Here is a 23,085-nt window from a genome sequence, read left to right on the forward strand (position 1 = left end):
GCTCGTGCTTGGGGAGACCAGCCATCTCAGAGGCCTGGTGATGAGGCAGCAGGCCTGACAAGTCACTCATCCATCTGCGCAGAGCGGGCGTTAAACTCTCTGCCAGGAAACAGGTCCAAGGGGCTGGAGCCTGCTCCCCGTGGCGAGTCAGGGCACGCACGAGCCGAACCGTTCCCCTGCCCCGCAGGACGAGGCCTGGCGGCGGTTCTGCCAAAACAGGTGGGCTTGAGAGGCAGGTGCCCTGTCAGCTCTGCATCCGGTGGGAGGTCGGGTGCTTTCCTGATCTTTCTTGTGTGGGAAACTTCAAAGGGGTTGGGCACGAGCTCTGAGAAGCGCACCCCTGAGCTGGACCCTGGGGGGCACCGGAAGTGCCCAGTGCCTTGAGCCCCCGATGCTCTTGGTCTGATGAGCACCTTCCTTCCCCACCGTCAGGCCAGGCAGCGCCAGGGCCCCCTTGGCTCCTTGACTTCGCAACTCCCGGCCAGACATGAATGGGCCCCTCTCTGCGCTGCTGGCTGATGGGCAGATGCAGCTGGGAAGCCCTGGGAGGTGGTACAGCCTCTCTAGCCGCTGCAGGATGTTACATCTCGTGTCCTAGAAAGATCCCTCTGGCTGCTGAGTAGAAATGGATGGTGGGGGAGTTCCCTGGCGGCCTAGCGGTTAAGCATCCCGTGTTGGCCCTGCTGTGGCTTGGGTCGCTGTCAAGGAACAGGTTCAATCCCTGGCCCAGGGGCTGCTGCGTGCTGCAGGCATGGCCCCGCCCAAAAATGGACAGTGGGGCAAGAGCGGTCACCAGGAAGCCACTGAGGAGCCATGATGGCCATCCAGAGAGAGGGTGACAGGGGCTGGGGCCGTGGTGGGTGCCTCGGGGATGGGGAGGTGAAATCTGAGATGCTTACTCGACACAGCCTGGTGGCTCTGCCAGTCTAGGGACAGGGTCTAGGAAGGTGGTCAGCGGAGGAGTCACCCTTGTGGGGATGGAGCTGAAAGTTGGGACCCCTGGGTAAGGTCACCAAGGGAAGGAAGGGGGAAAGGGCTGAGGCCGAGCCCCAGGGGGTGTCATTGATTAGCTCTGGGAAGGCGGGGGGAGAGGTGGGGTGGCCGTGGGGCTGGAGGGGAGAGCAGTGTCCTGGACACCAGTGAGGAAAGGACTTCAAGAAGGACAAAGGGATGCCAGGTCCCGTACATGCCCATCAGCTTTGGCAGTGAGGCGATCCCTGGGGACCCTGATAAAGGCCGTCCGTGAGGTGGGCTCAAAAGCCTGAGCAAGTGGCTGGTGTCCAGAGGAGGGTGGTGTGGTCGTTTCCTGGGGCCGCAGGAACAAATGACCACCCACCAGGCGGCCCAGAGCAACAGAAATGTGTCTGTCCCAGATCAGGAGTTCAGGTGTCTGAAACCAAGGTGTGGGCAGGGCTGGTCCCTCCTGGGGGCTCTGAGCAGAGTCTGTCCCATGAGAGTCCATCACATGCCAGCTCTCCTTGGCTTGAGATGCATCGCTCAATCTCTGCCTCTGTCATCACGTGGCCTCCTGGATCTGTCTTTTTTTTTTTTTCTTTCTTTTTTTCTGGCCATGCCATATGTTAGTTCTGGGAACAGAAATTGAATCTGAACCATAGCTACGATCCTTTAACCTGTTGCACTGGGCCTGGGATTGAACCCACACCTCCTCAGTGACCCGAGCCACTGTAATTGGATTCTTAACTCCTGTGCCATGGCAGGAACTCCGAGTCTATCCTCTTCTTTTAAAATAATTTTTTTTTTTTTTTTGGTCTTTTTGCCATTTCTTGGGCTGCTCCCGCGGCATATGGAGGTTCCCAGGCTAGGGGTCTAATCGGAGCTGAGGCCACTGGCCTATGCCGGAACCACAGCAATGCGGGATCCAAGCAACATCTGCAACCTACACCACAGGTCACGGCAATTCCAGATCCTTAACCCACTGAGCAAGGCCAGGGACCGAACCCACAACCTCATCGTTCTTAGTTGGATTTGTTAACCACTGCGCCACGACGGGAACTCCTTAAAATAAACTTTTATTTAATTTATTTATTTGTTTATTTATGTATTTATTTTGCTTTTTTAGGGCTGCACCTGTGGCACATGGAGGTTCCCAGGCCTGGGGTCCAATCAGAGTTGTAGCCGCCGACCTACACCACAGCCACAGCAATGCCAGATCCGAGCCACGTCTGCAACCTACACTACAGCTCACGGCAACACCAGATCCTTAACCCACTGCGCAAGGCCAGGGATCGAACCCTCAACCTCATGGTTCCTAGTCAGATTCGTTTCTGCCACACCACGACAGGAACTCCTATCCTCTTAAAAGGACACCAGCCACTGGCATCAGGGTTCAGTCTATTCCAGTGTGACCTCATCTTTAATTATGGCTGCCAAGACCCTGTTTCAAATAGGGCCACATGTGGAGGAGGTTCCAGCTGGTCCTGAATTGGGGGGAGGGGGGATGCTTTTCCCCACAATACCTCCCCCTCCCTGTGCTACCACCTGTGGGGGAGAGAAGGCAGTGACAGACGGAGCCCAGCGCTCAGAGGGCGGAGCATCTGTTGGATGAGGTCAAAGGGCGCCCGAGGCCTCTGCCCAGGGGGATTTGCTTCACTTTCCAGGGCTGCTGAGGCAGGAGGAATGTTGGGGTCCACCCAGGCAGCAGGGTGTGACAGGCAGAAGCTCAGGCCGGATACATCTTCCTGGTGTCAGGCCTGGGCTGAGCTTTGCTCCTGCCGTCTCGGAGGTGGTTTGGACCCGTTGCTGCTGCCTGGGGGTGTCTGGGAAGTCTGCTCCCTGCTTCCCCACCCAGCTCCACCCCACGGGGGGCCGCCAGGTCCTGACCTCAGCAGGGAGCAGCTGTGTGCGGAGCCAGTCAGCCAGAGTCCCCAGAGGTCTGGGCGCCCTCCCCGGTGCTGCGGTGGGCGTTGCATCCTCCCAGCTTGCTTCCCCCTGCCACCAGGTCGACCTCCCCTGCAGAGGTCCTGCCCCAGGGCTGGGCCCCTGGGCTGAGCTGGCTGGGACCCCGAGCAGAGGTGGTGTGTCCCTGTGGGAACTCCCCCACTGTCCAGCCAGCTCAGGTCACAGGCCTCTTGTTCTCACTCCTCCTGGAGGCTTGAGACGAGGCTGAGACCACAAGCAGAGGAGCTGCCGTGCCATCTTGCTCTTTTCTGGGCTGCAGGGGCAGAGCTGGCCATCTTAGTGGGGAGACAGGGCCCAGCGTGGGCCCCAGGCCTGCCGGCCACGCGCTCCCTGGAGATACAGGAGGGCAAGGTCCATTCGCAAGCAGCAGACTGGCTGTCGCCCTGGGGACCGTCCCTGACCAGTCCCTGACCGCTGGGTCCTCCCTGCCCCCACTGCTGTTAACGGCGCCTCCCCCTAAGGAAGCACTTCCCTGCGGTTCAGCATATTTTCCAAGTCTCCCGTTTTGGCTCCCAGATAAATTTGGTGTGGTGTGTCGTGAGTGCAGGTTCAGAGAAGGGTCAGCTCTTTTCCTGCTTTTTGACTTGGTGACCTCCTGGGGTCCTCCCGGCCACCCAGGCCGCCCTCACCAGACCCTGGCTCCTTCCTGCATCTCATTCCAGCCGGGCTCTGGGGGAGCACCTTGTCTGGGACACCAGTCACAGGGGGCTCCTTCTAGGGGAGAGAGGTCTTGGGGGGGGGCGCAGGGGGTGTTCTAGACTCCCCCCACCCCGCCAAAGTCTGCTTGTAAGAGGACAGCAGGCTCTCAATGGTGGGGGGCAGGGGTGGGCAGAGAACCCGCTGCTCCTGTAGTTACCTGAGCAGGGGTCGGGCATCCTTCCCAGCTGGCGAGGTCAAAGGGTCAGTGGGTTTTTGCTTATTTTTTATAAAAACTGCTTAATGTAAAGGGGAAAATACGCACATGGCCCAGGATCCTCCCCCCCGTGACTTTCTAGAATCCGTTTCCTGGAACCGTCTCACTGCAAGCGGCTTGCAAGAGTGAGCGCGAGGCCAGTCCCAGGAGCCGTGGAGGCGACGAGCGGGAACATTGCTGAACCAGGCACTTCCTGACTTGAGACATTCAACCTTGACCTCACAGACCCGAAGTTTATTCACGTAGCCCTTGAGCAGTGCCTGGCTCTGGGGCCCCAGCGCGTCTCTTGGAAAATTGGGAGATGGCCCCAGCCGTGCGTGTTCAGATAGGACCTCAGGTGCCCACTTTTCCTGGAGATGCGGATGGGGGGTGCATGGCCTCGTCCAGCTCCTCAACCTTCTGCTCCCAAAAATAGCACTGGCTTCACTTCCTGATGCCTGAGCTGCACTCGGCGCCACCCCCTCTCATTCATATAAACCATGTAAATGAGCAGGCGCCTCGGCTTCCTGGAGGTGGCATGGTGACCAGAGGCCTCATGTGGGCTCCAGCTGTGTGGATGGTGCTGGGTGCAGATCCTGCAGCCCACATTGAAAAGTCGTGAGGTCAGGCGAAGCCTCCTGGGTCCTGTTCGCAACCAACCAGAATCTGTGGGACCGACGTTTTCCCTGGCATGGTGCCCGCATCCAATTCTGCGGCCTCTGCTTAGTCTCTGCAATCAGACCGTGACCCCAGACATCATGGTTTTGCTTTTCTGACTAGGAACCATGAGGCTGAGGGTTTGATCCCTGGCCTCGCTCAGTGGGTTAAGGATGCATTGTTACTATGAACTGTGGTGTAGGTGACAGATGCAGCTCGGATCCCGCGTTGCTGTGGCTGTGGTGTGGGACAGCAGTGGCAGGTCTGATGTGACCCGTAGCCTGGGAACTTCCATATGCCACAGGTGCAGGCCTAAAAAGCAAAAAGAAAGAAAGAGAGAAAGAGAGAAAGAAAGAAAGAAAGAAAGAAAAGAAAGAAAGAAAGAAAGAGAGAGAGAGAGAGAGAGAAAGAAAGAGAGAAAGAGAGAAAGAGAGAAAGAGAGAAAGAAAGAAAGAAAGAAAGAAAGAAAGAAAGAAAGAAAGAAAGAAAGAAAAAGAAAGAAAGAAAGAAAAGAAACTTCTCCTCCCGAGAGTGTTGGTGCATTGACCTGAAACTGAGGTCAACCAAACCTTGTAGCCAAGAGCTAGTGATGGGAACTCCCCTCAGCCCTTCCTCCACAGCCAGGCAGGGCTCTCCATCACAGTCAAAGGCTCTTAATGCTTTTTCAAGTGCCTTCAGCCACTAGGGGAAAACCGGCTGCTTCTAGTGGAGGCTGAGCCTGGTCCTTGCAGGAGGCGGATGGAGGAGAGCTTCTGAGTAGGGGAGAGGAACTGAGGTCCCCACCTTGATCGCTCAGACGACCACTCAGTCCTCCACGGCAGGTCTGGCTGAGAGCCACTGTGCAGCATCGCTGGCCATCAGGAGCTCAGCCAATGGGACTTTGGGTTGCACCAGGTCCAATGTCTCATCTTAGAGCCGGGGAAACAGACCCAGGCAGAGGGGGCGATCTGCTTCAGGTCAGGCTGCTGTTCGGGGTGGAAGTGAGGGAGACCCAGGGCTCTGCGGGTGGGCAGGTGGGAGGATCCTGGCCGGACCCTCCGCTAGTCTGGGGAATCCTTGACTGGCAAGGACGGAAGGTCTTTGAGTTCACCTCCTGCCTCCAGGCAGGGCTCCCCTTAGTCATCCTTCCACCTCCAGGAAAGGCCTTGTTTCTAAGCTTTCCATGCAAAACGTTTACCACTTCAATCCCATCTCCTGTGATTGCTCCTGGGAGTTAAGAGCCGGTGTTTGTCTTCTTTTAAAGCCTGGAATTTAGTTAATGCACTATCAAGCCTAAGATGTATTCTTTTTTAAAAAATAATAGCTTTATTAAGATATAATTCACATGCCATACTATTCACCCATGAAAGTCGGCAATTCAGTGCCCTCTAGTTTAAGCATGGCTGTGCCACCATGGCTGTAGTCCATCCAAGATCATGCTCATCACCCCTCTGTCCCTCAGTCACTGCCCATTTCCTCCAATGCCTCCAGCCATAAGATTTGCTCTTCAATACCAGAATTTTTTTTTCGTTGTGACGTTATTTCTTCTCCCTGCATTGTTTTTGTTTGTTTGTTTGTTTGGCCATCCATGGCACATGGAGTTCCCAGCCCAGGGATCAGATCTGAGCCATAGCTGTTGTGGCCTATGTCACAGCTGCAGCAATGCTGGATCCTTAACCCACTGTGCTGGACTAGGAATAGAACCTGCGACCAATGACACGGCTGATCCTATTGTGCCACAGCAGGACCTGTCCTGCATATTTTTTTAAATTGAAGTACAGTTAACTTATAATGTCATGTTAATTTAAGGTGAATAGCAAAGTGATTTAGTTATATACATATCTATGTATTTTCCAGATTCTTTTCCGTGATAGGTTATTACAAGATATTGAATATAGTTCCCTGTGCTAGACAGTAGGGCTTTGTTGTTTATGTATTTTATATATAGTAGTGTTATACCTGAATTTTTAAATGGTATTTTTAATATTCTGAGACACCTTGGTGAATGCTAAAAAAACTTTGGCCTAGTTTCTATTGGTAGGATGGGATCTCAAGGGAAATGCTGGGGTTTTTCTCAGTTTTTTTGCCTGACTTTTATTTTGCTCACGAAGGAGACCATGGATGAAGCCACACACCCGTTCGTTTCAGCTCATTGCATATCCATAACACTGTAGGGGGAATCCCAAGCTGTTCAGGTGTGCTCACCTGTACGTGGCTTCTGGGATGAGAGCAAGGAGGAGCCAGCCCTGGGGAGTCGGGGTGAGCAGGGCCCGCTGTGCCCCCCAGGGCCTTGGAGGGCATGACTTCCTGGCTTCTGCAGGAGCTGAGAAGTTATCTCAGATGCAAACTGCACAGAGCCTCTCTTGCAGGAAGCCAGGCTCTGGGGACACCAGGACAGAGGTGCCTGAGGCACCTGGATGTGGTTCCCAACCTGTAACCCTGCTGTTTGGTCCCCTCTGCACCTCAGCACCCTTGGCTGTAACACGGAGACAAGAAGAGTACCCATGAGCAGCTGGGTTAACACAGAACAATTGCCCTCCCAGAAGTCTCTGTGGGGTCTTGTCCTGGGGGTACTGGGGATAGTGCTGGGGAGAGCTGGTTCCTATGTGCCCCCCCTGGGGGGGGAACCATGCACTGAAAGCATGTTTGGTGGGTTACAGCAGGGACATCTCTAGCCTGGGTTGGAATCCTAGCTCCATCTCCTACTCACGCTGTGACCCCTGGGCAAGTTCCGTGGACTCTATGCCTCAGTTTCCTCCTCTGTAAAATGGGGATGATGATGGTGGTATCTCCCTGTGATTATTAAATCACTCATAAAAAACCACCGGGAGAGTTAAATGAGTTAGTGTTTGCAGAGGACTTACCAAGGGGCCACTGAGCCCGCTGTGTTTCGTGATTAATAATGCACTTAAAATGTAAAATGAGGAGCTCTGGTTGTGGCTCAGCAGGTTAAGAACCCTACTAATATCCATGAGGATGCAGGTTCCATCCCTGGCTTTGCTCCGTGGGTTAAAGGATCCAGCATTGCTGCAAGCTGTGGTGTAGGTCGCAGGTGCAGCTCAGATCCGGCATTGCTGTGGCTGTGGTATAGGCCACCGGCTGTGGCTCCAATTCAACCCCAAGCTTGGGAACCTCCATATGCTGTGGGTGTGGCCCTAAAAAGACCAAAAAGAACCACCACCACTACAAAAAGTTAACTTTAGTTATCTGTGTGTTAAAGTAGCATTAACGATGCTATTGCTGTTGTGGATACATGGTTTGTTCCAGAACCACCCAGCGCTGTACTAATTCTGTCTCCCCTTGGTTTCCTCAGCCGAGCCCCTGCCGCTGATGGATCTCTGCCGCCGCTCAGTGCGCCGGGCCCTGGGGAAGGAGCGCCTGGGTGAGATCCACACGCTACCGCTGCCCGCCTCTCTCAAGGCCTACCTCCTGTACCAGTGATGCTCCACCCGGGACCGCCAGCACGACAGCCCCCTGGTGCCAACTTATTGAGCCACCACCACACCCCCTGCCTTGGCCCAGCGTCTGCTCTTCCTCTTCATCCTCCCCGGCTGCCCCACTGGACCCAGACAGCTCTGGACTCGGGCCCCTCTGTCCAAGTCCGGACACGGGCAGGAGTTCCCCGCGTGCCGTCTCACTGTCCCTCCTTGGAAAAGACACAGAGAACAAACTCCGACGCCAAGCTCCCATCTGCTCTCGGGGTGGCCTGGGCTGTTCCCCCACCTGCTGGGTCCCTCGGTGGCGGGGCTGGCGGGAGGTGTCCTGGTGCCCAGAGCGGATCCCCAGGGTGCTAGAGGTGCTTAGATGAGGGCCGGTGCCTGCCTTGCGGGGCCCAGCCACGGTGGACGAAGCTCAGGACGTCAGCACCTCACTGCAGCCACCGAGGCAGAAACCGAAATGGGACCTTCCGCAGGCACGTGAGCACGCAGCATCAGTTCCTGGCTGCGGGTGCCCCCGTATCCTGTATTTATTCTTTTACCAATAACAAAAAAGCCATTTATTTATTCCATTTAGAAAGGACACCTGGTGTGGGTCACCCTCTCTCTGGAGTGATCTGTCGCTTCTCTTCCACCTGCCCCTCCCCAGGACGGGTGTGCCGTACCTGTCCTTTTCGCTGGCTCATGACTGTGGTGTGTTCCCACGTGGACACAAGGGTGTCTGTTTTCATCCCTTGACCTACAGTTTCCAGGGGGCTCTGCTCCGAAGTCCCAGGGGGCCCCCTCAGGGAGCATCAGCCTCATGTGCAATATGAGCATCTGGGGGGCCCGTCTACACCGGAGGCGGCAGCTCCCCGGGTCTCTCCAGGCGGCCGCTTACCGCTCGGGCTTACGCATCTCTGCACGTGCCTTTCTCCCTGCACGTCGTCCGTGGGCGTCTGGGTGGGGGTGGGCTTTTGCTTTCCTACCTGAGATTTGCCACGTGCTTTCTCAGAAGCCCTGGCTTCCCGGGGGACAAACCACGACAGGAGCATGGGTGGGTCCCCATCCCCTGAGAGGCCAGGGGCCGGGCAGGCTGAGGGAGACCGGAGCGAGGTCACGTGTCCTAAAAGCCAGTGTGCGTCTCTGCTTGGGGCCCCATCCGGGCTCTGGGCCCTAGTAGCGCGGCCCCAGGTCTTGATGGTGCCCCAGAGCCACAGGGGCAGGGTGGGGTGGGGTGGGCAGCCAGCAGGAGAGGGACACCCCCTCCGTTGCACAAGCCCCCCACGTAGCAGACCCCAGCACCTGCCACCACAGCCACCATTTCTTCTGTCTCCAAGTCAGCTCCCCGAGAACCTGCCTTCTGTTCATTTCTGTACAGGTACAATAGATGACTTTATTTGTTTAAAATGTTTAATATATATGCATATATATTTGTCTGTAAGAATTATGTTTTAAACAGCTGCTGTTGGGTATCTTTTTTAAAAAAAAAAATCGTCTTCCAGTGGAGTATATTTTTTAAAGCACAAAATTGGTGCCAAGACTGGATGAGGAGTGTAAATTACCCCCTTATTATATTTGGAGGGTTTTTTTTTAATTTTTTCCCCAGGGAGTGGGGGGAAGCTAACCTGTAAAACTTGGAAAGATTTTCCTCACTCCTCTTTCAGGGTGGGTCAGGTTCTGATGAATGTTGCACATGAAAGGGTCTCATTTAGACGGATCCCAGCCTTAGCGCCTTGACCCAGCCGTCTTCCGCAGACGCTGGACAGATCACTGGGCTCCTGGTCATTTCGCTGCACCTCAGCCCCCCAGCTCCCCGAACCTCTGCCCCACCCTTCTTTCCCCGCAGCCCAGAACCTTGTGGCCTGTACAGTTTTGAAATTCCTAATCTATTTTATGATGGTTGATAATAGTCAGTAACCGAATAAAGGAAAGTTGATTAAAATACAAAAAACATTTTGAAGTCTCTCTTTGTGCCTTAGGGGGAGGACAGGGGGCCTGAGGGACCCCTCCTAGGTCCGTGGTTTGTAAAAGATAGTGGGGCAACCCCCCACCCCACCCCTTAGCAGAGGGCAGGATGCCAGCTGGAGCCCCAGATAGAGGAGGAGAATGGGGGAGGGTGCCCCTAGAAACAGCCCCATCCCTTCACAAGTTCATGAGTCTGCAGCTCAGAGTAAGGAACTTGCTGACCCAGGAGAAGGGATTCTTTGGGAGTTGGTATGGTGGCTCAGCAGGTTGAGAACCTGACTAGTATCCATGAGGATGTGGCTTCCATCCCTGGCCTCACTCAGTGGGTTGAGGATCTGACATGGCAGTGCCCGGGCTGTGGCTGATTTGACCCTTAGCCTGGAAATTCCATATGCCACAGGTGAGGGTGTTAAAAAAAAAAAAAAATTAAAAGAAAAGATTCTCTGGCTTGTTGAGTTGACTGTGGGCTTTTAGGAGCCCAGGGGTGGGCTCAGAGCCCAAGCTCTGGGCGCCCAGCAGAAAGGGCTGGTCCTTGGTCCATCTTTGTGTCCCCGGAGCCAAGTGCCCAGTGATGCTGAGGGAACCCATCCTGCCAGCTGCTGTGGGCAGAGTCCCCCCACTCCCCACCCCAGCAGAGAAGGCAGGAAATTCCGGCTTAGAAGATTGGTGAGTGATAAAGTGAAGAGTCAAGTTTACCAGATAGAATCACATGTCATGATTAGTTTCCAAAGAATTAACAAGAAGTGCATTCAGCTCCCTGGGGACACTTTTAATTCTAAAGGCATGTCAGGATCTGGTCGTGCCGGGAAAAGTCCTGGTCTGAGGGCCCAGGAGCCCTGGAACCAAGGTCCCACATCCCTTCTCTGGGAGTTTCCTGGCCAGCCTTCCTCAGACCACCTGCGTCAGCACCACCAGGAAGGTGTTTATTACACTGCTCATCTCAGGAGCTCTCTTGTGGCGCAGCGGGTTAAGGATCCAGTGCTGTCACTGCTGTGGCTCAGGTTCGATCCCTGGCCTTGGAATTTCTGCATGTTGTGGGTGCAGCCAAAAAAAAAAAAAAGGAAAAGTCCATCTCAGGGCCCCGCCTGAGATGGACCGTATCAACTTTCTGGGGCCAGGCCCAGGAATGTGCTATTTTCTCAAACTCCCCAAGTGTCCTTGTCTAAGAGAGTTTGGAGACCACTGCTGGCGACTGTGCTAGCTCTTTGGAAAAGTTGCAGGGCAAAGGGAAATTGCAGGGGTGTTCTCGGTTGGCCCAGCAACGGGAACATGGCTTCCCAAGTCAGGCCTGGATTCAGATGTTGCTCCGACCTTCGAGAGCTGTGATCTCGGATGAGCCTCGGCAAGACGGCAGTCACGGCAGGGTCTGTCTAGTAGGACGGAAGCAAAGAGTGCAATCCGGCCTTGAGGCAGCACTGGGCAGATGAGCAAGTGTGCAAAGAAATGTTTAATAGCTCCTGCACTTCTGTTCTGGAACATGGCAGTTCCTGGATTGAAATCGGTGTCTGAGAACGGGCCAGACCTTCTGAAACCAACTTCCTGACAAATGTTCATTCTTCCCGGGGAAGGTCTCCAAAGGTCAAGGGGGGGTTACTGAGAGAAGGAACCCCTAGACGTCTTCCCCAGATGCAGTTGGAGGAAGGGGATGGGCTGAATTACTCTGAGGTTGGAGTTCACGTCTGGGTTGCAGTTGGAACTCCAGCTCGCTTGGAGGGGAGGGGCAGGGGGAGAAGAAGGGTCAGGCCGAGGGGGAGGACGGGCGGGGGCACTAGAAGCCCCTGGAAAATGGGGGCCTTTGTGCTGCTGGAGACGTCTGGGGGGGCCGGGTTTGTGTTGAAGGGAGTTGTCTTAATAAAACCATCTTTCAGACAGGCCCATGTGGTTGTAATTAATACCCTGCCTTCCTTCGAGCAGGTAGCCGGCTCTGGGGCTCGGCCGTCGTTGGGAAGAGCCCTCCCCCTCAGCCGTCCATCCGCTCCGCACGGCTTCCCGCTCCTCTTCGGCGGCGAGATGAGGAATGTGGATTTACTGAACCATAAAGTATGCCGGGGGAGCTGGGGAGGGGGCCGAAGACAGAGCAATTAGTTCATGCTCCAGTCCAGACACCCAAACATGGTTGGAGGCCAGCTGCAAGGAATATTTGAAATAAATGAGCTGCCCGGGGCCAGGAGTTTGCTGTGTTTTCTGTGCGGGACCATGGCAACCAGGGAGGAGGAAATCATGAGCTAGGGATTGGGCTCTAGAGTCAACAAATGATGTCCTGACCCAGCAAGCCTGGAGGAGCCGCTGAGGGCTCTCCGAGGGCTTCTCGGGGCTCAGGTGCTGGCAGGCAGCCCCCCCCCCCACCAGCATCCTACTGGGGTACTCGGGGGAAGTCCTGCCCCAGCTCAGCCCTCTGGGTCCTCATGGGGCTCTGACTTTTCCTTCTCTCTTTTCTTTCTCTCTTTTCTTTCTTTCTTTCTTTCTTTCTTTCTTTCTTTCTTTCTTTCTTTCTCTTTCTCTCTTTCTCTCTTTCTTTCTTTTTCTTTCTTCCTTCCTTCCCTTTGTTCTTTCTTTTCCTTCTTTCTACATTTTCCCCTTTCTTTCTCTTTCTTTCTTTTTTCTTACTTCTTCTCTTTCTTCCTTTTCTCCTTTCTTCTTTCTTTTCCTTCCTTCATCCCTTCCTTCCTTCCTTCCTACAGGAAAAGAGAAAGCCAACACTTGTCTGAAACCTTTCTTCCTGGGCTGGAGAACAGCTGCTGGTCTGATAAGGATATTCCTGGGCAGAGGAAATGTTTCCACTGGGAAAGCCCAGGTCAAGGGCAGCCGGCCGGATGGAAGGTGGCACTGACCTTGCGCCAGGTCTGTTGTCCCACCCAGCCCAGCTACAACCTCTTCTGGGTCTACTTTGTAGGCAGAAGGGGCAAAGGCCTCCCTTTCTTGCCTCTTCCGAGGGTGGACCTCACAGCTGTCCCTAAGAGTGTGTCTTACGGGAGGAGCAGGACCTAGTCTGGGGGCCTCAACTAAGTTCAGGAGCCTCCTGCATCTGAACCACCAGGTGACCTTGGAGAAAAAGCAAAATCTCAGAAACTTGGATGCCGTAGGTGGAGCATCTTGAAACACCTGTAGCTGATTTTGACACCTTGCCCCCTGGACCCTGGAATTACGTGCAGAGCTGTCCCAAGCAGACCCTGTCCCTACCCCCTCACTTCCCTGTGGCCTTCAGAGACCTGCCAGGGGCTGTGACCCAGAGGACCTCGGCAAGCACTGGTGCAGAAGGTCCCGTGGGAATCAGCTCTACCCAGTCTGTTTCAGAGCACGAGCAAAAGCCCCAGAGAGCCGGGGCTGCAACGCTAGCCTCTTGCCCAGGCAGGAAGAGCTTGTCTTCGAGAACTGTGAGCTAGGAGAGTCAAGGGGAAGCACAAGAGTGGAGATGGAGAGCCCTCAGCCCTGGCTTGTCCCCTGAGCCTTACTTTCCCTGGGGAAATTAGTCCCTGGAAAAGCTGAACCAGGAGCTGAGAGATGCCACTGCTCACGGCGATTTCCCAGGATCTCAGCGCCCACCCAAGACCAGGTGCTCCCGCCCCGTCCCCATCTGTTCCACTCCCCTTCCCACCTGCACCCCCAGGCCCCACCTTTTGAAAAAATTTCAACCAACTACCGTCCTGTTGATTTCTGTCAGGCAAAGCTGCCACTGCACTTTCCGGCCACAGGTAGAATAAACTACAGCCAAAGAGCAAAAACCTTCTTGGGTCATGTGCTGGGGCTGCGTGGCGGGGGAAGGGCCTGAACTCCGGAGCCAGGATGGCCAAGATCCATGCCCAGCTGCCCTCCTTACTGCCCCGAGGGGAACAAGAAACCCCAGGAGCCTGGCTGTCCCCACCTGTGAAGTGGGAACAATACTTCCCGCCCGGGGGTGCCACTGAGACGCTATACACGTAGGGCTGGGCACATCAGGGTACCCCGTACAAAGCATTTCTACCTCGCCTTTTCCAAAGGGTTCTTTTTAAAGATTGAAGTGAAATATACATAACATCAAATTCACCATGGGTTTGTTTTGGGGTTTTTTGGCTGTGTTTGTGGCATGCGGAGGTTCCCAGGCCAGGGGGTCGAACCTGTGCCACAGCAACAACCTGAGCCACAGCAGTGACAATGCCAGAGCTTTAACCCATTTCACCACCAGAGAACTCCTCAGAGTCACCATTTGAAAGTCTGCCTAGGAGTTCCCATTGTAGTTCAGTGAGTTAAGAACCCCAATGATATCCATGAGGACACGGGTCCCATCCCTGGTCCTGCTCAGTGGATTAAGGATCCAGCATTGCCATAAGCTGCGATGTAGGTCACAGATGCACCTTGGATCCAGCGTTGCTGTGGCTGTGGCATAGGCTGGCAGCTGCTGCTCCGATGCCACCCCTAGCCTGGGAACTTCCATATGCCGCAGGTGTGGCCCTAAAAAATAAACTAGAACAAAGTGTTTCTATAAAGAACTTAAGGCTGCCTGGTAAGTGGTCAGTAGGAGCACCTGGTGTGATTATTCGTGCACGACCTGAGACGCCCAGAGCTGCTGTCTATAGTCCAAAGTCTCCCAAAGCCTCCAGGCCTGGGCCTGAGAACTTCTGTCCCAGTGGGTGGAAATGAGGTCACTTTTCGAAAATCAGTGTCATGTTCAGGGCAGCAGAGTACCCAGCAGTTAAGAGCTGTGTGGCCTGGCTCTGTCCCTCTGACCCCCAGTCTCCTCATGGTATTGGTTTCCGGTGGCTGCTGCTACGAGTTACCATACACCAAGTGGCTTAAGACAACACACATTTGGTCTCTTACGGTTCTGGAAGCCAGTAGTCTAAGATCAAGGTGTGGACAGAGCTGCTCCCTCTGAAGGCTCTGGGGAGAGTCCTTCCTGGCCCCTTCCGGCTTCTGGTGGCCCCAGGTGTCCTCTGGCCTGTGGGCACATCCCTTCCACCTCTGTCCCCATTGTCACACGGCCATCTCCCCTCTGTGTCTCCGTGTCTGTCTCATAAGGACAATTGCCATCGGATCTAGAGCCCACCTGGATCATCCAGAATGACACCGTCCCCAGATCTTAACTCCATGGCATCTAAGACCCTTTTTCCAAATAAGGTCACATTCACAGCTTCCGGGGTTAGGACCACAATTCAACCCTCTACACACATCTCTTTTTCTTTTTTCTTTGTCTTTTTAGGGCCGCTCCCGCGGCATATGGAGGTTCCCAGGCTAGTGGTCCAATTGGAGCTGTAGCCACCGGCCTACGCCACAGCCACAGCAACGAAGGATCCGAGCTGCGTCCGCGACCTACACCACAGCTCACGGCAATGCCAGATCCTTAACCCACCGAGCGAAGCCTTGTCCTCATGGATGCTGGTTGGGTTCGTGAATCGCTGAGCCACGATGGGAACTCAACTACGCACATCTTGAGAAGAGAGTTCATAATAACTCACACTCCTAAGAGGACCGTGAGGATTTATAAAAGGATAAAGGTGGAAGACACAGCCCAGAGCCAGACCTATGATGCGATGCCAGACCAGACCTATGATAAAAGCAAGAACTCCCAGAGGTACCAGCCCTGGTACCATCTCCCTCCTGCCCCCGCCCCTTATGACCAGAATCACCAGAGCAGATCTGCCCTGGACGTGCTGGATGTCTTTGATGAGGTGGGTGCCTGGCTGTGCGTGGAAGGCACGGGGCCAGGTGCGGGCCAGGATGCGGCGAGAACTTGAGACTTGTCCCTGAACACATCACATGGTCCCCTTCTCTTGGGCGTCCCTCTAACCAGCTATAGTGAGTAGGTCCCAGGGCCCAGAAAGGGGCGGACCTTGCTCAGGTATCCTCAGAAACTGAGGCCAAGCCAAGGGCAGGAGACCCCAAGAGCCAAGTTCAGGCGGGGTCTCACGTCCCACCTCACCCTTCTGTCCCCGGGGCAGAGAAAACAGCTCACATCCCTGGCAGCCTCTCCAGGCAGCCCCAGCTCGAACTGATCCTACAAGGACATGGAATGCGAACCCCGGGCTATTTAAAGAGCACGGGAGACGGGAGGCCGCTGGGACCCAGCCAGGCTGGGTGCCTTGGGTCAGCCCTGGGCTCCTCTTTGCACATGGCTTGATTTACAGGAGGGCCGCGAGCAACTCCAACTTCAGACAGAGAACTATTTGAAGCAGCTGCCAGATGTTGTGTCTGCATTGGGTTTTTACAACTTGCTTACTGGTGAGCAGCCTGCCTCCCGCTGGAGTTCATCTTGCCCCAGCGGGTTCAGGGCCCTGGCACTGGCCCGGCGGCCTTTGTTCTGCGGCCTCACTGCTCCCCCCTGTGCAGCCCCAGCCCACTCTGCCTTGAATGGAGCCACGGGGGAGCCTGTTTTCCAAAGCATCCACCCTGCCTGGGGTGGCGGCGTGGCTCTGACTTCAGGGCATCGCGTAAGGCTTCCGAGCTTTTGCAGACTGTCTTCACTGCAGGACCCACTGGAATAGGAAGGGCTAAAACCATCCTGGAGGAGTTCCCACTGTGGTGCAGTGGGTTAGGAATCTGACCGCAGTGGCTGGGGTTGCTGCGGAGGGTCGGGTTCGATCCCTGGCCTGGCTCTGTGAGTCAAGGCTCTAGTGTTGCCACAGGGGTACATCACAGCTGTGCCCCAGATTCAATCCCTGGCCCGGGAACTTGCCTATCTGCAGGTTTGGCCATTTAAAAAAAAGGGGGGGAGCAGTTTCTAGGGGCAACCTGAGATGCTTTCTCCCGGGCTTTAGTCCTAATTTCACCCCCAATAAAACTTAATCCTCAATTTTGAAAAAAAAAGGGGGGTGTCCATTGGGAGTGTCCGTTGTGGCTCAGTGGGTTAAGAACCCGACTGGTATCCATGAGGATGCAGGTTTGAGCCCTGGCCTTTCTCTGTGGGTTAAGGATCCAGCGTTGCCACAAGCTGCAGTGTAGGTCACAGCAGGAGCTTGGAGCTGGCATTGCTGTGGCTGTGGTGTAGACTGGCAGCGGCAGCTCCAATTTGACCCCTAGCCTGGGAACTTCCATATGCCACAGGTGCAGCCCTAAAAAGAAAAAAAAAAGAAAAAAGAAACCCAAACCCAGCCTTGAGACCCCACAGACAGCTTGGCAATGAGCACCCCTCGGAGCTGACCCTACGTTGCCAGGACTGTCCCCCAGGAGGTGAGGACACAGACCTCACCCTTTCTTTCCTGCTCTTCCATCCTGGTCACACTTTGGCCACTTGAGGCCAGTCTCTTCAAATGGAGCCCCCGAGGACCAGGGTTGAGACTCAGTTCATTAGGGAGGGGGTGGGGGTTCTGAAAGCTTCCCAAACCTCTGGAAATCCCAGGGAACCAGAGAGGTTCCGGGGAGGCCCCCGGAAGACCAACCTTTGGATGGAGGCCACTGTCAGGCCAGAGGCCAACCCCATCCAGAGGGCCAGGGTGGGCCAACATGAGACATGGGGGTTCACAGGACCCGGGGTTGGGGGTGTTTCTCAGTCCCTCTCCCCACCAAGGAGGCCTGGGCCGAGAGGCACATGACTCGAGTTCACTTCCTAAGGCCACGGGGGATGACTTTTCAGACGTTTGCTCTGGAGCAGAGCAGGCAACCAGGGAAACGTGCGGGACGAGGGGTGGGCAGTGAGGAGCCGATGGGGGAGGGGGGGGTTGTGCAATTAATCCTGTTGCATGTGAAACACACTCGTGTCCATCCAGGAATCCCGAAGGCCACCAAAGTGGACAGAGCGTTCAGTCCCCTCCTGCAAAGCGCCAGAAATGTTTTGTCCACTGGGCAGGAAAACATCCGGTTAGCACGCCCGCGGCGGGCTCTCCCTCTGTTGAAGCGCCTCCTCTGGGGCTGGGCCGGGGGGAGCACCCCTGGGGGGGGGCTCCGGGGGGGGAGCAGTTCTTCTGGCCCTGGAGACTTGCCTCCCTGGCGTACAAGGGGACCCCCCCTCCCAGCCTGCCTTTTCCCGCAGCCCTCAGGGATTCCACCCCTCCACCACCCATTCCCAGCGCTGGTCCCTTTTCACTTCCGAGGCCTCCAGGGAACCGGAGAGAGACAGAGACAGAGACGGAGATGACAAGACAGGTGCCCTCTCCCAAGGGCCCGTCCTGTCCAGAAAAGGTGGCGGAATTTAGGATGAACCCAGGCCCGCCCACCGCAGGGTGGGCAGGGTGAAGCCCATCGAAGTGCAAGGAGATCCAGACAAGGGGACGGAAGGGCCAGAGTTTGGGGTTCGGATGCAGAATATCAGTCGCCAACCCCGTGACTCTGGATACCACCTCTGGGAGCCTCAGATTCCTCTTCTGCAAAATCGGAATGATGAGGCCTTCCAGCCAAGCTCGTGGTGTTGCGAAGATCAAACGAAGCCTGGGTAGGAGGCAGGGCCTCACGCAAAGCCAAGCATGGCCAAGGTCTAGTTGTCATAATATCTGCATGTGGGAAAGATTAGCATCTTATCTATGCCGGCCACGCCCAGAAAGCTCCCCTCCCTCTGGTCCTGTGGCTTCTCCTCTTGTGTCCTGCAGCCAGCCCTGGAACCTGGGGACCCCTGTGAGTCCCCTGCCCCTGGCTTCCTGGAAGGATGGACTGGGGATGAGCTGAAGCAGCAGGCTTCCTAGACTCACCTCCAGACGACCGGCCCTTGAGGTCATCCTGGTCACCTAGGAGGATGACAAGCAGCCTTTTCCTGCAGAAGCCCCATGGGAGTGAGAAGAGCTGCCCCCAGCATTCTGTAGGTTAAGGATCTGGTGTTGTCATTGCTGTGGCTCTGGTCAGTCACTGCTTTGGGGCATGTTCATCCCTGGCCCAGGAACTTTCACACACCAAGGGCATGGCCAAAAACAAAAACAAAAAAAAAAAAAAAAGAAGAAGAAGAAGAAGAAGTGCCCCAGCCGCTGCTGTCATGTTAGGCAAACATATCTTGATGCCTTGTCTGTGCCAGACATGCGAATGCCAGGAATTCAGGCCCAGGCTTCTGAGCAAGAAGGTCCGTGGGAGGACACAGACCAACAGTCACGGAAAATGGGGCTCTGCATTCAAGTAATGCAGAGTGAGGAGTGATGGACTCCACCAGGTGACCAGACCAGGGATGCTCTAGCAGGGTTTTGAAGGATGAATAGGAGTTTTCCAGGGGAGAGGGAAGTGCGTGAGTCCATTTGTGTAGCTTCCTTTGTAAAATGGGGATGGTGAGAGGACCTGCCTCATTGAGTGGCTCTTTGTAAGGGACAGGGAATTGTGTCTGGCCTAGTGAGTGCCATTTAAGAGTTGGGTGGAAACAATACTGCTACTGCTAATAATAATAGTGCCGTCTAAGCTCATGGCTTCTCCTGCTTCCCACGGATGTCCCCTTAAACCCAGAGCTTTAGGAATCCAGGACCATTGAGTCTGCTTATGCATAGAAGTCCTTCCATCTCCGTCAGCTCCTGGTTCAGGCTCAGACCCTGAATTCCCTGGGTGTTCCATGAGAACCCCATGAGAGCCTACTTTCCTGAGACGAGCCGGGGTCTCTCTGCGTGGCTCCTTGAGCCCCACTCTCTGATGTCTGTTCTCTGGGAGCATCGTGTGGCTGCGTGGAACCCACTCAGTGCAGCGTAGCATCCTGGGAAGGGGGTGTCCTGTATCTCCAGTCGTCTTCTGTTTGCAGTGGCCATTCACTTAGGTACCAGGGGTCTCCGTGCATCCTGGGAAGGGGGTGTCCTGTGTCTCCAGTCGTCTTCTGTTTGCAGTGGCCATTCACTTAGGTACCAGGGGTCTCCGTGCTTCAACTCAGCAATGCTGCTGCTATGCTGGGCAGAACAGTATCCAGCAGCTCCGGGTAAACCCAGGCTGCCTTCCTTCACCTGAGAAGACTCCTTGGACAGGAGGCCAGCATGAAGACCTGGGCTCCAGCTGCAGCTCTGCTACTCACTGGTGGTTCTAGGCAAACAACCCACCTCTCTGAGCCTCCATGACCACCTCTAAAGCAGGTGTGATGGTAAAATCTACATCTAAACAAAACCATAATCCTAAGAACTTACTGGGTGCTAACAGAAGCTCTTTGCACACATTACCGGGTGCAAGTTCATCAGCAGCCCTCTTTCGCAGGGGCTGCCATGACCTTGGATACTCAGAGAGGCTCATTGACTTGCCCAAGGTCACGCAGCTGAATGGTGAAGCCAAAACTCAAAACCAGGACTCGCTGACACCAAACACTGGACTCTTGGCCCCAGGCTAAGTCACCTCCCTCGGCAGTGCCAAGCTTTCTGTCGCCCTGCTGTCATGCTCCCATTCACTCAGCAGGTGTCCACCAGGCTCCGTGCAGGATGCTATTTGAGGACCTGAGTGTGGGCCCTGGGGACAGAGTGGACTCTAGCTGCCACAGGAATAGGAGGTCGGGTGTTGTGTCTGTCTGGCTCCCTACCTGATCTCGGCACATAGTAAGTGTTCAGAAGGTACACACAAGGTGAATGAGAGAAGCGCGTGGAAGGGCAGGTGCTCAGCTCTTGACATTCTGGAGGGCCAGCAGGAGAAACCTTCAGGCTTTCTGAAGGTGAAGGAGAGGCTGCCAAGGCTCCTTGGACCGCAGAGGCCCCAGTCCCAGGCACAAGGTAAAGGGGCCATGGTAGGATGGGGGACTTGACATTGAAAGGCCAGGGCAGCCTTCAGGGCCGTGCAGAAGAAGGCACTTGAACCTTCAGCTGGCGCCGGCCAGGGGTCCGGCAGGGAGGACAGCATCAGATACCACAAGAGGCCATGTCATTTTCTCCCAACACAAAGGACCCCTGGGCCTGATATGCCTGAAGGGTTTATCTGGCGTGGGCTGCCACACCCTGGCCTTGACATAGGAGAAGCCAGGACCCAGGCATTCACGCAGCATCTGTGCTACCTAAGCCCCGGACGATCCATCCCCTGCAAACCTGCAGGGAGCTGCTAGCATCCTCCATTCTTCAGAGGCAGAAACGGAGGCTCAGAGGGGAGCTGGGATTGTCTTCTGGGGCCAGAGGGGGGCCTGGCCTTGCAGTAACCCTGTGGGAACCCTCACCTGCCTAGACGGGGCCCCTCCAGCTCTGCCATGCAGTGTCCATACAGCAGCCTCAACAGCAGCTGCCTTGCCCCTTGGGAAGTTCAGGGTCAAGGCCGCTCTGGGTCAAGGACTTCTCTTCCTTTGCTTTTTCTAGAACTGACATTTCTGCATTTGGAGTTTAGAAACTGATCCCTCAGCCACTCAGATCCAAGCAATCTGTGCTCCCCACCCCCCACCGATCCCGTCACGTCGTTCATGCCATCAGCAAACATCCGGCTCCGGGCAGGCCCCGAAGGTAGAGAGCGGATAAGTGACAATGACAGAGCGGCTATCGGGAAGCCCTCACAGCGTGCCAGTGCTCTTATCCACAAGGTCCTCTCCCTGAGGTCAAGGGTCTGAGCTCATCCCCATTCTACAGATGAGGACACTGAGGCACAGGGCAGCTGGACTAACAGGTTCAGGCCCCAGACTCGACCTCATGCACATGTGCTGAGTTCCCAGCCCCCACTCCCCAGAACCTCAGGGAGTGAGGGGACCCGGAGTTTTACAGCCCACCCAGGCATCTGCCAGCACCCTTGCCTGCCGCAAGGACTGCCAGGGCTTGGAGGTGGGGATGTCTGAGATGGGTGCCCAGTAGGATCTAGAGAAACACCATCCAGAGCAGAGTGAGCAGCCCATGGAGAGGCTCTGAGGAGGGGAAGGGGGGGCCCAGGGAGGTGGGACATCAGGATTGGGCTGAAGGGTGCAGGTAGGCAGGCTTTGGGCAGGGACTGGGAGAGATGAGGCTGGCTGGCAGCGAGAAGGTGGGGCTGGGGTGCCTGCCTCTCTCTCATGGATATGGGGTAGCCCTTTAATTAAGGGAGTGGTAAGGTCAGAGCCTCGGGGGCTTCCAGCATTTCACTCCAGACGTGAGTCTATGCTTTCATGTCTCTTTCCCATCATGCTTCTAGAAGCATCTTTTTTTTCTTTTTTTTTTTAGAGGAAGTTCCCAGGCCAGGGATCAAACTTGTGCCACAGTGGTGACAATGCCAGATCCTTAACCCACTAAGCTGCTAGGGAACTCCTGGAAGCATCTTGAAGACCAGACCTGAGGTGCTGTTTAGTTTGCTGGAAATGCTCAGTAGGAATGAATGGAGAAACGAAGAATGAACACAGGAGGCGGTAAATGCCCGCCCTGGACACGCCTCTCCTTGATCCTGGACCCAGACCCTGGCTGTGGCTTGAAGCCCAGATCACTGGGGTAACAAGCAATGGCCTCTGTTCTGAGGGCAGGAGCCCTAGGAGAGGGCAGATGGGTGCACAGCAGCCCTGGGAAAACCAGCTGCTCCAGAGGCCTGTCCTAGCCCAGGTGGCAGCTCCTCCGTCCCCTCCTGCCCCTGAAGGAGAGACTTTGCAGCCTCCACCCCCACCTCATGAGCTACGCCAAGGGGCCCCAGCAGAGCGGCTGGCTTTCCCGGGGCCCCATCACTCCTTGTTTTCTCTGAAAACATCCCCAGGTCCAAAACAAACAAGGACAACTGCCCTAGCCAGGTACCTTGGTCTTCCCGGCCCAGTGCTGTTCCCAGCTTATTTTTATGAGCTGTTTAATCTGCACACTGTCTTCTGTTCTCAATAAATGGGGCTGCACATTCCAGGATGGCCTCGAATGATAACACCAGCTGTCTAGACAGAGGCCAGCCCACTGACACTATCATAAATAAAAATAGCTTCGTCTTCCAGCCTCTCGCCGGGAGCCTGGGGAGGGGTGAGCAGACTCCAGGCGGGCTGGCTGCGACACACCACCCTCCGCCCCCCGCCCCATCTCTCTGGCTGCCTCTGCCTCCAGACCCCAGCCCTATACCTGGGAGCCCAAGGAGCCCACACTGCCTGTGGGAGGGAGGAAGGGGACCAGCACCCCTGGAGGGGTCTGCTGGGGCCCCAGTAAGGCACCTGCCCCCTTCTGGGCTCTTCACCTTCCATGGGGCCTGTGGCAGCTGCTGGGGCAGCAGACAGCCAGGGGGCTGATGCGGGCTTTAACTTCCAATTCCAAGGTCAGAGGTTCACCCACCTGTCCCTGGGCCCAGGTCTGGGCTGGGAGAGCATGTCCAGAACCGCCTGGGGTTAAACTAAGAGAAAGGGCACTCCTGCCTCGCAGTACAGACCTCAAAACCAGCCAGGGTCCAGAGCTCTGCGCAGCCCAGGAAGTCAAGGCTCATGGTCAGCCTGTTGGGCTGCTCACCCACTCCTTTTGTCATCTGTTTGCCCCAAGTGCCATTTGACCCCTCCTTCATTGGTTCACCTAT

General features: G+C 55.5%; 1 protein-coding gene across 3 annotated transcripts in view; it reads left to right on the forward strand.

Moving 5' to 3' along the window:
- Positions 1-11,992, forward strand: part of SPSB1 (splA/ryanodine receptor domain and SOCS box containing 1) — a 69,029-nt gene extending 57,037 nt beyond the window's left edge. For 2 of the 3 annotated variants that reach the window (XM_021095289.1, XM_021095290.1), the window contains one exon: positions 7,761-9,817. In XM_021095289.1, the coding sequence (XP_020950948.1) occupies positions 7,761-7,888 (128 nt within the window). In that variant the 3' untranslated portion in view covers positions 7,889-9,817. Of the gene's footprint in view, positions 1-7,760; positions 9,818-11,745 lie in introns of those variants that run through there. The other variant, XR_002344884.1, reaches the window with a different exon arrangement.

This window comes from Sus scrofa, chromosome 6, assembly GCF_000003025.6.
Source record: "Sus scrofa isolate TJ Tabasco breed Duroc chromosome 6, Sscrofa11.1, whole genome shotgun sequence".
Taxonomy (NCBI): Eukaryota; Metazoa; Chordata; class Mammalia; order Artiodactyla; family Suidae; genus Sus; species Sus scrofa.